This window comes from Solanum tuberosum, unplaced genomic scaffold (assembly GCF_000226075.1).
Source record: "Solanum tuberosum cultivar DM 1-3 516 R44 unplaced genomic scaffold, SolTub_3.0 scf00058, whole genome shotgun sequence".
NCBI classification, from domain to species: Eukaryota; Viridiplantae; Streptophyta; class Magnoliopsida; order Solanales; family Solanaceae; genus Solanum; species Solanum tuberosum.
The window spans coordinates 2,158,735-2,175,727 of record NW_006238982.1 but is presented as its reverse complement, the minus strand read 5'-3'; the positions used below and the strand labels follow the sequence as shown (position 1 = coordinate 2,175,727).

At 31.9% G+C, this 16,993-nt stretch overlaps 1 protein-coding gene across 20 annotated transcripts in view; it reads right to left on the bottom strand.

The window, feature by feature from the left end:
- Positions 1-2,084: 2,084 nt before the first annotated feature.
- Positions 2,085-16,993, bottom strand: part of LOC102596183 (replication protein A 70 kDa DNA-binding subunit B-like) — a 24,051-nt gene continuing 9,142 nt past the window's right edge. For 2 of the 20 annotated variants that reach the window (XM_015307455.1, XM_015307464.1), the window contains 20 exons: positions 16,027-16,123; positions 14,878-15,013; positions 13,611-14,733; positions 12,380-13,075; positions 12,005-12,165; positions 11,788-11,865; positions 10,745-10,808; positions 10,099-10,194; positions 7,660-8,524; positions 7,185-7,346; positions 6,343-6,379; positions 4,965-5,143; positions 4,590-4,875; positions 4,404-4,494; positions 4,118-4,251; positions 3,963-4,041; positions 3,746-3,881; positions 3,390-3,655; positions 2,972-3,262; positions 2,085-2,363 (listed from right to left, as the gene is read on the bottom strand). In XM_015307455.1, coding sequence (XP_015162941.1) covers positions 3,446-3,655; positions 3,746-3,881; positions 3,963-4,041; positions 4,118-4,251; positions 4,404-4,494; positions 4,590-4,854 — 915 coding nt within the window. In that variant the 5' untranslated portion in view covers positions 4,855-4,875; positions 4,965-5,143; positions 6,343-6,379; ... (8 more) ...; positions 14,878-15,013; positions 16,027-16,123 and the 3' untranslated portion in view covers positions 2,085-2,363; positions 2,972-3,262; positions 3,390-3,445. Of the gene's footprint in view, positions 2,364-2,971; positions 3,263-3,389; positions 3,656-3,745; positions 3,882-3,962; positions 4,042-4,117; positions 4,252-4,403; positions 4,495-4,589; positions 4,876-4,964; positions 5,144-6,342; positions 6,380-7,184; positions 7,347-7,659; positions 8,525-10,094; positions 10,195-10,740; positions 10,809-11,787; positions 11,866-12,004; positions 12,166-12,379; positions 13,076-13,610; positions 14,734-14,877; positions 15,014-16,026; positions 16,124-16,993 lie in introns of all 20 variants that reach the window. The other 18 variants (XM_015307460.1, XM_015307468.1, XM_015307458.1 and 15 more) reach the window with 17 other exon arrangements.

Below are 16,993 nucleotides of genomic sequence, written 5' to 3'. Positions count from 1 at the left end.
GATACATCGTTCAACTTTTGGGAAAGATTGAGAGATGGTGTAAAGGTAGGGGTGTATATCTAGAAAATCCAAAAAATAGGTAATTGCCATGAAAACCGAGGACGCTACATTTCATTGAGGGGACACAACTGTTATTCAATTAATATAATTTACAATCAATTATATTAATGGATGATGTATTTCCCAATTATTTACTTCTAATAATTGGATAAGGCCAAGGGGTGATGTATATAGTCAAGATGACAAGCTCTTATACAGACATCAAGTGACATATGGGGTTACATGATTTATGTAGGGGTGTCAATTTCAGCTCATATAAGTAAAATGAATATATTTTTTTTATATTAAATTAAATGGATCATTCATATTTTCTTAAATGAGTAAATATGGACTTCAACCTATTTAAGTTCATATAAATATAGATAAAATGGGTAAACATGAGAATCCATATGTCATAATCCAAGGGTATCCCTAGATGTAACATGGCGTACAAGACCCCGAATTAGATTGCTCATTGTCTTGCTAGAGCATCTGTTTTGTTATCATTATCGATGTACTCGTTTTTTATTTGAATAATACAAGATGAAAAAAATGATAGTAATTCATAGTTGCATCAATGCAAATAAAGCATTTTAAAATGGGTTGAATAAGAGATTATTAGGCTAAATTGAAGATCTTTTTTCAAAGGGATAATGCTTGAATGAGTTGAAATTGACCCAATTTAAATTATCTTGATTCCAATCCATTAATTTCTAGACGACTTGAACAAATCTATATTATATATCTATAAAGTTGAAAATAAACACGCTGATATGACATGCTTCATTGGTCAGCATTACTATTTATCTATTTTTTCAGAATTTTGATTTTTTTTAATTTTCTGTTCAAAATTCTTTTAATAATTAACCTCTTTCCTCATTATTAACATTTACTACATTTAGCTTTTCTTTCCAAGTGAATTTATGCAACGTTTTTTTTTTTTATAAATTTAGAGGTGTGAGGCTCAAAGGCCTCCTTTAATAAAACAAAAAATCTGTACAACTTGCCACTAGCCCAACAAAGACAAAGCAACAAAATAAATAAAATAACAAAACAAAAAACAAATGGACAATTAAATTACGGTCCCACGTAGCTTCGGTTACTTTTGATGCTATTAATCACCAATAATCAATTGACATCATTCCTTTACTTATGCATACTTTATTTTCGTGTGTATAATATACTCCTGATACATTTTCTTTTGAGGTCTCAGGTAACTGTTTTCTCTTTTCTGTTATTTATATTTATTTTCTTCTTTTTAAATTTTTATTATTTTATTCTTGATCTTTTGATTTTAATGTCTATATGTTATCATCAGTTTATAACATGCTTATTAATATAGAGCTTTTTGATATGAAGATCAAAAGTCAGAATTTTTTTTTCTTATCAAAGCCATTGCTATTTAAGTTTTTGTAAGACTTTATTTTTTGTAATTTAAGTATAATTTTCTTAAAGTCGTTAATTTATATGAATATGTTTATCTCTCTCTTCTCTAAATTTATATATAATATTAAGGTTACGTATAGACAAAGTGATGTGATACTTGTTTATGATCAATTTTTCTTTTTTTAAGTGTAATTTTCTTGAAGTCGTTAATTTATATGAATATGGTTATCTCTCTTTTCTAAATGTATATATAATATAAGGTTAGGTATAGACAAAGTGATATTAGACTTTTTATGACCATTTTTTTTGTTTAATCTATTATTGTAATAAAAAAAAAAAGCAAAGAAAATTATGAAGGCAATGAAAAGACGTAAAGAAAAATGACCATTAATATCAACATTTAATATAAATCTATAAATAATTAAAAGTTATATAAAAGAAAGTAATGTGATACCTCTTTTTGGCCTAGATCCTATTTATCTTTTCTATTTTTTATGACAATTATTTATTAATTAGTTAATTATTATTATTGTACAAACTAAATGTGTTATATATATATATACTAGGGTAGGGAGGCCCGTGGCAAGCACGGGCCCAATAGTCAAAGTATTATGCTTGTAAAAGTGTTGTTATGTTATGAATTAAGGGTTAGGCGTTTATAGAAGATAGATAATAGCATATATATAATATGTACTATTAGAAATATTCAGAATATGTACAATACACATCAGTATGATGTCGAGTTGAACTATTCACACATACTAACTAATGGAACATAACAAAAACAATATACATGTTGCAGTATCATATTTAGAAGACACTGCAGTTTGCTTGTGCATAGTTAATCTTCCTCATGAAATAAACCACAGCATAGGGAGAGTTGTTCATTATATTGTCCCTATCATAAGCAAAAGTCACAAAATGGTGCGAGGTAGTTCCTGCAATTACACAGTTTAAAGTATGTTAGAAACTGCAAATATGGACTGATAGATTTGCTGGTAGACAGAAACGTTGTTCCTATTGTTGCTACTGATAAGTTTGTATTAATGTGTAGGCCATCATAACAAAGTAGAATAGGAAAAATGTAGAAGAATGTATGCAGTGGAAGTTATCTACCAAAACACGTAAATAGGCTTATATTGGAGTGTCTGAATTGTTGTTATAAGAGAAAACCTAAGTGAAGAGTCAACATGAGATGAGGAATTAAAAAGAAAAAGTTAACCAATTGATTTGAGCATGGATATGAACACGGATAAAGCATTTTTAGCCCTGAATTACTGTGAGGCTTTGCAATGTTATGTCAGACATAAGCATAAGAAAATTGTGAAATTTCAAAGGAGATAAGAGCAAGTGTGAAAGCAGTGGTATACCATAAGTATGACACTTATAATGTTTTATAGGAACTACATGGATATGTCTATAAAACCAAGTAAACTACAGGTGAAAGTAGAGGATTTTATGAGGAATTTCTGAATTCGTTGCAAATATGTGGAAGTGGCAATCATTTTCAGCTATAGTTTGGTGTGAAAGGGAGATGTAGACTGACCTTTTACACCTTTTTGGTTGGTGTGGGAGGTTCAAATTTGGGCGGTGCATTTGAAGAAGCAGCTGCAGTAGTTGTTGCTATCACTTCTACCTCAGTTATTTCCAAAGGTTTTATCTTTTTAGAAGTCCTATCAGTGGTGGTCTGTGGAGCATGTTGTTTTTCTGTGTAGGAAAGAATGGACAAAGTTGTATGCGTGGTATTTGAGCTGCCCCAAGATGACTTCCTCAGCTGAATTGTGAATACTTTGTTGGACAACATCTCATGGACATGAGTAAGAGACAATGATTGTCGCTGTAAATATAACAAGTTAAGAGTAAATAGTTTAGAACAGAGCATATGTGGCAAACTGTTTGTGCTGAAGATATACACTATTATGACAACAAGTGTGTTCAAGTAGCCAGTGGGAATGAGAGATAACCTTAGTGCAAGTTATGTCAAATATGTCTTCTGCTGTCATGGAGAGTATTTTTTCTCCTAAATCAGCAGAGATAGATGCTGTGGTTGTAGCAGTGTTGTCAATAAGATCAATTTGGAAGCTACAGCTGAAATGAAGGGAAGTTTCANNTCAAAATCCTTTCTATCCTTTGTCCGCTTCTTCTGTTTGCATCCTGAGCATTCAAGCACACAAAAGTCTTGGAAATCATCTAATATGGCCATCTCTGCTTCAACATAGAACATTCCCATCTGTGGGAAGTTATGATTATTTTAGCAAAGCTACAGAATGAGAAATTGAACAAGGATACTGTCAAATGAGCAACTTCAAGTGTGACTTACAGAAGGTGCTGATGAGATTTGTGCAATAGAGAGAAGTTGTTGGCCACCAGTAGTGAGTATCATGGGAGCGGTAGATGAGCTTGTTGAGGTTTTCTCTGATGGACAACCTAACAACATTGTTTTGTTCTCTTTTGCCCTATTGTTACAACAGATAATATGTTTAGTAGCTTGGTTAGATGTAATTTAAAGCTGTACAATAAATATGAGATGTCAGTACCAGTTGATGAGTGCCACTGCCTGTGGGTAATTGGGATTCACACGTAGTGTGGAATTGTATCTAGTTTGCAGTGACAACCCTGTATAAAATATAGGTTGTACATTGTTTTGTTATTGTATAACATTATGTTGGCAAGAAGTTGACTGTCTATCTACCTTGATAAGTAGAGATTCCTATACTTCTTGCGAGGATGACAAGCAGATCTGGTTCTGTTGCCATTTTAGAGGCAATTTCATGTCCTTCTATTTCGCCGAAATCCTCCCATAGAGTGAACAGAAACTGACTTTTCCTGACAGTGTGAGAACACAAAGACAGAAGAGTAAGTACCAGGCTAATGGTTAGATGATAATTGATGATGTGAACATAGAAAGGGAATAAGTGGTTACTGATTCGAAATATTTGCAGAAAAGGAGTAAAGAGAATGTGAAATGTTATACTTACTGATTGTCACAAAGGGTAATTTCTCGACACCTATGATGACTGCGACCGGCGTTTTTTTGAGGACCACAACGAAGAACAATTGCTAGTATATCTGCGTATGTAATATATATAATGAATTGTTGCAAGTGTTTTGCAGCAGTGCAGATGTATATTTCAGTCTGAGAATAGCTATTACGATGGATATACCTATTTCAGCAGCAGAATCAACCATCAGATGAGGAATGTGGTCAAAGGTTGTGATATTCAGCTTCGTTGGCGGTGGAAGTGCATTTTCAACTTCGTGAGATGGTTTGATTTGTTCAATTACTGTTTCTTTGTCAAGAATCCAGTAAAATTTATGTATTGGCTTGCCGTATGAAGCTTGGGAGGCTTTCACTCTTGCAGTAGAGATCAGGTAGGTATGGAAGAGTTTAAGTGTAGCTGCATACTGCTCAATTTCGTCAGCGTACATAACAGCCTTAATTTGGCATTCCTGAAAGTAAGAGTTATAGAAAGTTGAGATTAACTAAGTTGAGAGGAAAAGAGCAATAGTGATAACATAAAATATAACAATGATCTCACCTCTTCATCTTCCAAAATCAAATTTTGGAATGTACATTTCTTGTCAAGGCTTTCTCGTGGGCGTCCTATTTCGACAATTTGAACTTTGCAAATCCAATCCCGTGTCGCTAGTTCTATTTGGTCAATGTTAAGTCATAGTACCATGTTTGTAGGAAATATAGTTAACCAAATAGTAGTATCTGTAGGATAACATGAATGTTAATTCAAAGTACTCGTAAGTTGAGTAGTAAGTCAAAGTACGTGGTAAGTTGACTGACATGCAACATTGTTTCAGGTGTTTACAAAAAAGGGGAAAAAGAATGAAATGAAAGGAGCAGTGTGGAGCAAAATGCATCTTCCAGCTGTGTAAATGAGATTTTCTTGTAGAAACAAAGCATTAAGAAACTCTTGTAAAAGCAACTTAGGAGAAAGAATGAATGTACAGTACAAACTCATAAGAGACGACCTAGGATGTATGATACTATTGACTTTTGCTGTTATCTTGATGGGGTAACCATTTATGTGCTATTAGTTCTTTTTCAGTCATGAGATACTACTGTACAATTGTAGAATGTTGAAGCAGCAGTTTGATAATTGGATACAAAGAAAGGAGCTACAGCCAAAGTGAGCAAACAAACTATACTACTTTAGTGTTGTACTTGTTACTATTGGGTGATATGAGATGTAAACAGTGGAAAGATAATAAAGTTTGTATTTTGCAAGCAAAAACAAAATGAAGAACAAATGAAAAGAAAAACACAGTCTTGTGATAGTAGAAGTAGAGTCATGTGTAAATTTGTTAGGGCCCTTTAGCGAAGCGCAATGAAGACATTAAATCAGTTAGCAGGCATTATTAATGTGCAAAGTACAGTTGGACAATTATTTTTTGACAGAAAAGCTGTTATAGGGACAAAAAATGTTGCTGAATATTAAAAGAGGAACAATTATCTCTGAAACTCAGGTGAAATGACTATACATTTAGCAAAAACAATATGAAAAACTTTATTCATAGAAACTAAACTTTGATGGTACTATTTAAAATTTAAAAAACAAGAAAGCCAAAAAAAAGAAAACAAAAGAAAACAGCTACTGTGGCGATATTTTGATGATGTTGGGGATTAAGGTAAAAGCATACTCCTGGGTCCATGTTATATCTATGAAAGATTGAATACTATTGAAAGCATTAAATATGAGCTATGAAACAGGAAACTCATAAGGGAGGTTATTACTTTGGGTTTTACATTTGCAATATCAGTACAAATGTAATACTATAGTAATTGACTTCCAACTAATAACTACAATTTTGTGTTTTTTTTTTTTCTGTTTTGGTGATAAGCAGAATCTGGAAGAAGAATTGAAACTGGGAAGAGGGAAAAGATGAAAAGGGAAGAAATAATACCTGAGAAAGGGAGCAAAATTTGTTCTTGAATGAGAGCCTATTAAATTTATGTTGTATCAGTAATATATATATAAGGGTAATAATATTATATATAAAAAAAAGAAAGATATATAAGGGTAATATATATATATATAAATATAAAAATATGTATTACCTTACCCTTATCTAATTTATTATTTTTATTTATTTTAGAAATAGAGAAATTATAAGGGACAAAAAAATTACATGTGTCTTGTTAGAAATGCATGGGGATTTGGTTGCCAATGAAATAGTGCCAAAAAAGGCAGAAAATCAGTACATTTGGTAGTCCAAAAAGAGACAAAATCATTACATTTGAGTACCTACTGTAATGATTTTGTCTGCTTTTTGGCATTATTTCAGTGGCAACCAAAACTGCATGAATTTGTATGAAGACAATTGTACTTTAACTGTTCTTTGTAAATAAGGATGAAAAAGATTTTTGTATTTATCTATCTATCTATCTATGTACATATATATATACTCTCTCTCTCTATATATATACATATATATATATATGTGTGTGTATATATATATATGTGTGTATATATATACACAGAGAGATAGACAGACACATGAAATCATGTGTCATTTGGTTAGTATGGTAGCAAAAATGGTAAGTCGACAAACAGACAGAGATCACTACTGTTGTATTGGTATAAAAAAAAAGATAATTTAGATTTTCTTAATTTGCAATATATGTTGAACAATGGATATAAAAACATTTAGAAATTGAGTAAATCATTATTGCTAACTTGAGATGTGGGTTGAATGTGAGAGATAACAAACGAAATGCAAGAATAAGCGTGAGAAATCATGTGTACCTGGTTGCTTTGAATGGTGTCTCTTCGTTTCTATGTTGGAAACATTGGTATTGAGTTGAGCAGAATTACCAGCAGAAGGCATGGGATGCAATGTCTGGATATCAGGACAATTAAGCAGATTCATTTTTGTACAAATGAAGTCTGTGTTATCACTGCTTGCAGCTACACTCATGTGACCATGTTAATCTTACAGTTTGAAGTTAAAGACAAAGGAATACAAACCACATCAAGTGCACACAATTACTACATCAATGTCTAGCACATTTGCAGTTCCACATAAATACTTAGGAGTTAGGTTTAGGTCCAAAGTGAAGTAAATATTACAACATACAGCATAGATAACTAAAGCTTGAGCATAGCAGAAAAAGCATGAGTGAATAACTGTAAGTCCCTAACCAAAATTGAAAAGCATACAGAAATTGAGCACATAACTTAAAAAAAAAGGTGAACAAGACAGATATAAGCATAATAATACTTTCATGTCTTCATTTATCACTTCCATTTCCATTTCGATTTGCAGTTGAGTCAACCAATGGAGGCGTAGGTGCTGACAATTGCCTTTCCTGAAGATGTCCATCAGCAGCAAAAACTTTGGCATTCGGTTGTATAACATGATCATCCTCTGCCTCCAAAGCTTGTACCCTTTTTTGGATCAGTATTGCATCCACAACACGATTTTTAGCAGCTTCTTTCTCCTGAATTGATACTGTACTTTCCAACTGTTTTGAACTTTTCGAAATACATCTTGAGTTTTGCGTGAACTTGAGCTTCTTCATTTTTTAGGTTCTCATTTTTCTTTTGCATATGTTTCAATCGATGGAGAATTGATTGAAGGATATGCAGAAGAAAAATGAGTAGCTAAAAAATGAAAAAGCTAAAGTTGAGGCAAAACTGAAGTTGTATTTGGAAAAGTTCAAAGAGTTGGAAAGTAGAGTATCAATTCAGGAGAAAGAAGATGCTAAAAATTGTGTTGTGGATGCAATACTGATCCAAAAAAGGGTACAAGCTTTGGAGGCAGAGGATGATCATGTTCTACAACTGAATACTAAAGCTTTTGGTGCTGATGGAAATCTTCATGAAAAGCATCTGCGGTAAATCTGAGGCAGTCTTTACAGAATGAAAATCTGTCTTAATGACATATGTGCTGCTACGTGTGCATCAGACAGCAAACCTGAATTTAACAGTTCCACATATGGTAATATTTGAAGATTAACTATACCTTCAATTGATTCTTTCAATTTCCCAAGTTCTTTGGTAGTAGTTGAATGCCGAGAATAAGCTGTAATGTAGCGATGATCCAGATTCAACGCTTGTTGCAGTCATTGTGTACCTCCTGACACCTAAATACAGCCACACAGAAAGAGGTAAGAAAGCTTGTAATTTTGGAGTCTTACCTACGTTACTTAAAAGAACAATGAAGTGCACTAAAGTTGTGTTTTGATTTGAAGATAAGTGATCGCTCTATTGGCATAAGACACTGCAGTTGGTGAAAGTGCAATGGTTGTACGATAGCAATGAATGAGTTTATTGAAGTATTTGTGCCTAAAGCAGTCATTACGTTAGGAAGCATCATAAAATGCAGCTTAGCAGTTATAATGATGAAGCTTTGCATTTTAAAAAGGGCTCAAGTAATTTGAAGGATCTAATGTAGCAGTTCTTTTTCTGAATTCGCATTCATGTTGCTCTGTTGTCATATTAGTTGACTTGTTAGATGGCTAATTGGATTGTGATGTTTACAATAATTATATGGACCAACTGTACTTTTGATGGATAACATTAAATTGAGGATTAGTAAGAAGTTCAGGACTACAGCTCCACTGTTCTGTGTCTGCAAGATTATTAGGAGAAATGGAAAATGTTTTTGAGACAAACTGTTTACAAATAACTGACAGCAGCAGCAGTTGACATGGGCAAAGTATGTGTGTTGTAACTTGTTCAACAATGGAGAAAATATAGGTACCAGGTTGACAGTAAGACCAAAACTTCTGCTGTTGTTAACCACATGGCTAACAAATGTATAAATGGTTACAGACACAAAAATGAACAGAACGTGCAGAATTATTCAGATATTAACGAAAAATGTAGAAATAGTCTTGAAGAAAGTTAACTTAACAAGAGCAAATGTTAGAATGATTATCACAAATAAAAGGTGTTTGTTTAGGGCATTACATGTATGACTGAAAATCACTTGCAAGTGCAACAGAAACATAGAAAAGTTGTCTTAGAACATAGGGTAAAGGAAAATGAGATGTGAAAGAAAAGTGAATTTTCAAATTCAATGATGGAGACAGGATTTTCACTAAGGTTATACAAAGTATAAAACAATCAGGAAAACTCAGAGAATTTGAGAAAGAAACAAATTAACAGAGAGTAGTTGAAAAGTGGTAATAAAATTTCAAGTAGATATGAAGGAAAAAAGGGCTGTTTGAATGTTTGAAGGAAAAAAAAATTGCGCCATTATCAGAAACATCAAAGATGAATCTTTGATGTACAAAAGAAAGACAATAAAGTCAGCAATTTTGGTCCTGAAAGAGGAGAGTTTAGGTTGTTTATGCTGGAATGTTCTGATGGTCTTTTCAGCTTTGAGATTGTGATGTTCAAATGTAGATATAAATGCACATTTGGACGTGTTTAACAGTGAAGTGACTACATTTAGAAATGAAGTAAATCATTAGTGCTAAGTTCAGATACCATTGTTTTAATTGTTAGTTGATGTGATTGAATTAAAAGTAAATTGTGAATTAGTAATATTGGGAAGATGAGACAATGAAATAAATATTTGAATATGCATGCAAAATTTGTCAAATGAAAACATAGAAGCACCGAAGCAGGAATGTAAAAAGTGTTGGCAGGGTGATGTATTCAGAGTAAGAAGATGAAACAGCAATAGTAGAGGATTGTGTTTTGTACCTACCAAGTTAGCATGAGAGCTAAGTTTGTGGAAGTCCACTAACAACGTTGTTTTATCCTTGCGGCAACTATGTATGATTCCACACATGCATTGTGGTTTCTGCGGATGAGAGTAAAGCACAGTTAGCAAGAAATTCATTCATCGGTTCGTAAATCCAGAAGGTAAGTTTAGGTACATGAAGTAATTACTTTAACCATGATAGAGACTTAATAGATATTTAGATAAGTACAATGTACTATACAAAGTTAGAGCAAATGAAGAAGCAACCTAATTGTTAGAAATTTACAGCAAAGGAAGAAACAAAGGAATTTTTTTTTTTGGGTTATTATAAACAATGAGAGTACAGTCTGACCAATACAAAGAGGTAGGATAAACAGCAACATAGAAAAATGTGGTAACTCCTAAAATGTTTGATAGAGGTAAAAGTTGATCAACTTGAGAGGCACAAAAGCGGAAAACATTGTAATAGAATTATGAGTAATACAGATAATTTGATTATGGACAGAGTTGGATATAAGCAAGTATAATGTTATGGTAAGGAAAAAGTTAAAGAAGCTGTTATAATGAAATTACAGAAGCTGAAACATAGTTTAAAACTGTATTTTGTTTTCCAAAAAATATTGAAATAATAGAGTAAGAAATCACCCACTTAGCGTATGAGCAATGGAGACATTTGGCAGATATTTTGAGTATGAAGTTCTTACAGTTCATTCCTGCAAAATAGTTTCATTTTGTTGTGTTCATTTTGAAAAATAACTTAACAATTTGAAAGAGTAAAGAACAAAGAGAACAAACTGAAATTGTTTCTGCAACTTTTAAAAGTATTGGATAATTGTATTTTTATTAGCTTCATGTTGAACTGATTTTCAGATTCGAAATGACATTCGGTGAATTCACTACCCTTCTGTATAGCCTCATATTATTGTTGGACAACAACAAAAATTTTATAACTATTATTAGTTGTACCGTCTTTATGCAAGTTGTGCACCTTAGTAAAAGAGTTTTCTGAAAAGACATGTCCAAGATGAGCACCCAAATTGTTGTTAATTGATAAGACTTGTTATTTTTCAAGTGAAGTGATTATATCTGATTGTTCAATTTTTGGTAACTATTTTCAACTGTAGTGGCTTTCTATAATTTGCTGTAGTTGTTTCTCGTAAGTACTTCTAGTGGTTGACAAAAGTTTTGTGGGGTTCCATCACGACTATTGGTGTATGATATGAACTTCATCATCCACATGTCCAAGATGAGCACCCAAATTGTTGTTAATTGATAAGACTTGTCATTGTGACTATTGGTGTATGATATGAACCTCATCATCCAAACATGATATTGGCAGAAGGTAATTGAACATATTTTTTCTTATATTTAGGCGTAAATTATATTTTGTGACGTCTTGTACATGTTATAGTTAGATTTTCAAGTGTTCTGTTTTGTGGACTTCAGTTTCTCAAAATGGTGTAAGGATGTCAATAGTCTACATTTGTCTAATTGAACTATGAACTATGATATGTAGAAGTCATTGCTTACTATAGTTGGAAAGTGTAATACGTCAACATGTGCTTGCCTCATTATAGGCATGGAAGATACAAATTACAGTAGAAAGAGAAAGATAAGACGTTTATGAGATATAAAATAGGTAAAAATATCTGTAATAGTAAAATAATAGTGAAATATGAAATGATAACATACCTGAAGAATATACCTCTGGGCGTCTACAGAGTGTAGATGAGTTGCAGTATGTATAACAATTCTCCCAAAGAGTATGCACTATTACAAACAAGAAAGTCCATTTTTGTTTAGCATAAACAAATTGTAAGGAGTAGTCATTTCCATATTGCTTATAGAGCAGTTAACAACAGAAAATAAGAACAACAAAGATAGAAGAGGAAGAATAAAAAGGAATTACAATGTGGGGTTAGTTGTTCTCATCAACAGTCGTTGTGTTTTTGATCTTAATGTTGAGATATTGATGAAATGAATGTAGTGTTCGTTGAACAGGCAAATCATTCGTCAATTGGATAGTCAGTTGTCTGACCACCAACTGATTCAAGTAGGAGAAAAAAACAACTGCAAAACACAATGGGCCAGGGTGAAAAGCAAATTAGAACATAGACCGAATAAAGTGATGAGAGAAACACCTAAACAACAATAAATTGAAAAAAGGTAAATAATTGTAATCTAAAACAGTTGAGGAAAACAAAGTAGACGTCAATTGTATACAAAGTAGCCATGAATAAAGAAGAAAATTGAAGAATAAGAAAGAGGGATGAATGAACAATACCATTTTTATCTCTGAGGGAGTATGACATTGTGTTTTGTATATATTCCGCACGTATTTGTTAAATTTTGTTTTTTTAAATTTGAGGCTTTGTAATAACACAGTACAACAACAACAGAGGTAGTCAGTAATATTATAAAAGCTCATAATATTATGATGGGTTTGGAGGTGACATATGGAAATATTAAATCATGAACAAGTTAGGGTCTGCTTTTTCAGAATCTTCAAGGGCTGTATGGACTTGCTCATAAATATCCGTATGTTTGAAGATCCTACTCTGTGTCCATCATCTCCTTTAACTCTCTTATTACTCCAAACCCTTGGTCCGAACCTATAAACTAAAATTGAAAAAAGCAGAGTATAACAGAGGTAAAATGTCATTTCTTTAGACTAAATTGCACATAAAGGGATCATATTATTGTTAGTAGGCCTGTAACTGGTAGAAAATTGAAGAATAACAACATTTAAGAAAGTAAACTGAGGAGGCCAACCTTAATACATTGAATATTTGAAATGAATAATAGTTGAAATAATTGGAAAGATCGTCTTCTTTCAAAGTAGTATCAGCAGGAAATGTGAAGTAAATTTGCCTTGAAGCTGGATTTACTATTCCAGGTCCAGCATTTAGTTCAAAATCATGTCTTTGAAAAGAACTTCTATTCAACCTATGTATGTCATCATGCATCATCAGTGCTGCAGCTGGTGTGTACAAATATGAAATGAACAATCAGTTGAAACTTCCCTTTTTTGTAAACATCATAAAGACAGTAAGAAAGGAAGGGGAGGGGTTTGAAAGTTGGGATTCTGAGCAGACTGCAACTGTAATTTAATGTAATTTAAGTTGTACTATGGGGCTCATTTTAATTGAGCAACTATTGTATTAGCATGTATTGGATTAAATGGAGGTCAAATTGTTACGAAAGTGATATCAAATATGCATGTTCCTATAGGAGAATTCACTTAAAATAATTATGTTAAACAATGGTATTTAGGTTATTTCTATTATTACATGTGATGATTGTCTTTTAAATTTGTCTGTGTTAAGAGTCATGTTCAGTGAAGCAAGAAAATAAGAAGAATGGTGAATTCGCTATATCTAGTGAGCATCTTGAAGCAAAAGGAATGGCAAGAGAGTGAGAGAAACTTACAATAGTTTTTATTCAAATTATAGTAGATGATTGAGCTAATAGACTGCTGAAGCTGTAATTGTAAAGGACAACCATATAGCTCTAACCTTTTGTGTGCTTCTATCAGCTATGTTGCTCGGACTCTTCAAAAATGTCAAGAGGTGCGTGTCGGATTCGCCAAAAATTGTGTATTTTTGGAGAATTCAACACGGGTGCGGCATCGAAAGTGAAGAGTCCACGCAACTTAGTCTATCAGTCAATCCACAAGAATTACTCTGATCGTGATTTTGATCTCTTGTTGAGAATTCATCTAATCACATAATCGACGGTCGTCCCAAATCAGCCAAATCATCAAAATAGCATGAATTTTGTATACTACACAATAAAGTCACAAAAGTAGTAATTTTTTTTATACAATAAAGTAACTGAATAGTAAAGTCACAACTTGAAAACAGATACACATGATATTCAGTATACCCCTATGAGGTTATATTTTCAACATTTTCACAGCAGCCAAGTGATTATCAACATCAGCAATATCAATATTAACAGAAGCAGCCTGAAACATAATTGATCAATTATACTATGTACTGAAGTTGCTTTCCTTTTCTACCATTCAAGGGAATCTCTTCAACGGTCATAAATTTGAACATCTTCATTAGGCGTGTAATGCTAATTACTTCAATTTTTTCTTTGACAAATAATTTTTAATAGCTTCTGCTTTTGTTGGAACACTAATATCCCTGCTGCAACTCCTTCAATTACTTCTATAAGAGGCTTCTTATACAATTATATCAGCATAATAAGACAATTGGACAAGTATGAAAATTTCAGAAACAATCTGTCTACTTGCATGAGGTGAGGTAAGGTGTTGTTACACTTTATCCTCCCCATACTGAATATTATTTTGAGATGTCAATTTTCGAAGACGATTACCTTCAAGCTACAACAGACTGCTCAAAATTTACTGCAAAGGGTGATAAAACATGTGAAACACCAATAGAAAGCAGAGAGAAAAGTAATACAATAATATCTGTTGGTTAGGTCTTCAGAATTATCAAACAGTTCGAACTACCAACCTGGGTTAAAGCAAGCGACATAAAAACTGGAAAACATCTTTGTTAGTTCCCTATGATGGGTGTTCCTTATTGAGCATAGTTGTAGCGGATGATAATAAAAAAAAAATTCCTTTGCAATCACCAAAAAGTACAAAAGTAAGGAAGATACTTCCTGCAATAGCAGACAATACAGAGGGTAAATATGTATGAACAGAGAATATAATAAGTCACATTATATCTTAAGCTTACTTTATATCTCAAGCGTGTATTTAAAAGCCTCATCTAAGCTCAATTGTAGGTTTTTAAGTGGACTGACCTTTTATAGTGCATTTGCTGGCGTGGATGATTCAATTTTCAACCCCGAGGTTGAAGATTTTGGTAGAACATTAGATGATTCCAATGTTAGCTCACATGTGCCTAGAGCTTGACCTTTTTTATGCTTCTCTCATTACCTATTGGTGGAAAGATGATTTTCTTTATTATTACATATTGATAGAAACTTTAAGATGAAGAATGATCCAAAAAATTTAAAAATAACAAATCAATTATGTAAAAAATACATGTGTAATTCTTATAAAGTTATAATAACTAATTTCTTCAAATGAATAATAATTATAGTATTTAGTTACATTGTAACTATTTTGTTAGCTTTCAACCAAAAGGAGTACTTCTTTTAAATAATAAATATGTCATTGTATGAGCTATTTATTACTCAATAGAGTATATAACTAATACCTAGAATTCGTTGGTATAAGTAATACACAAGTTAATACACAATAGAGTATATAACTAATGCAAGCATTAGTTATACATGGCATGAAAAACTGTATCAAAGAAGATACTACTAATATACACATCTAATGCATTCATTATATTTTCTAATATACTCAATCAAATGATCTGTTAAATTTTTTGAATTTTATGATATTGAACATATCATGTGGATATTAATACTTAGAAGTATAGAATTATAAAAGAAAGAACATTACTTTAGAATTGATCAAAAGAAAGTGTAAAACAATTTAAATTGAGAGAATCTTTCATATATACTGAATTATGACATCATCATTTACATATGCAACTTTTATATATGTAAAAGAGTTAAAAAAGAAAACATAAGTGATTTAAGATAATTATATAAATAACATTAATGATGCGATGAAGATTCAGAAAAAACGTCAAATAAATTAGTAGTATTGATGATGATAAAAGTTGAAGAAAAAAATATATAGGTCAGGTAAAGCAATTTGAAAATGGTTTGTTAAAATATGGTAAAATTAGTGGCAATTTTAAAATGAAGACATTTATGAGAAGATAAACATACTATAATAAGGTTAATACAATAATGTGAGAAGTGAAATAACAAATAAATAGAGAAGAAAAAAAAGAAGAAATCATTGAAAGTATAGTGAACAAAGTTAGGAACATTAATTGGTATAACATTATGACTGTAAATTGTGTGTACCTCATGATCATTTATTTGCATTTTTAGGTAGGTTATCTTTGTCATTTCCTTCAGGTAGAACTATGTAAATTGTTACCCTTGATTGAATAAGTTGTTCCTGCAATGTTAGGATTTAGGTTAGTCAAAATGAACATTTGAAATTTAATTAATTGGCCAGGCACAATCTGAATTGAAACCAAAAATTGTAAATTGAAAATCTTGAACTATGATTGCAAACTAACTTTTACCTATGTAAAAAATAAATTGGGTAAAGCAAAAGAATTTGAAATTTAAGAATGTGTAGCATTAGCGTGTGTACTTATTACATTTGTTGGTTTTAAAGTTATTGTGAGAATGCTTTTCGAATGATTTCATCATAAACTACATTATATGTAGAATGATCATTTGTGTCCTCTATTGTAGGCGGACGTATTAATATTTTTACATTGTCTGAACATTTTGCTCGAGATAAAGCAACATAAAGTTGTCCATGTGAAAAAACTGGTTCACGCAAATATATTCCAACAAAATCTAATGTTTGACCTTGAGCTTTGTTTATAGTCATAGCAAAACATAACCTTATTGGAAATTGTGTTCTTTTGAAGGGAACTGGTAGCTTCTCATCCTGTGATGCTAGTAATGGGATCTTTGGAATAAAAACATGTTTATTTTTAAAATCACCACTGGAAATAATAGCACTGATAACATGTGATTTAAAATCATGACATATCAATCGTGTACCATTGCATAAACCTTCAGTAGGATTTAAGTTTCTTAATAATATAACTGGACAATTTTTTTTCAAAGTTAATTTATAAGGTGGTAAGTTAGCAGGATGTAAGGTATGTAAAAAATCTTCAAATTGGCACTGATCATTTGGTTCTATTGTTTCATCAATAGCTGTATAGACTGTAGCATCATCGGGAAATCTATGTATAAGCATGTCATTTATTTCATCAACAAAATCATTTTTTGTTGTCAAAATAAT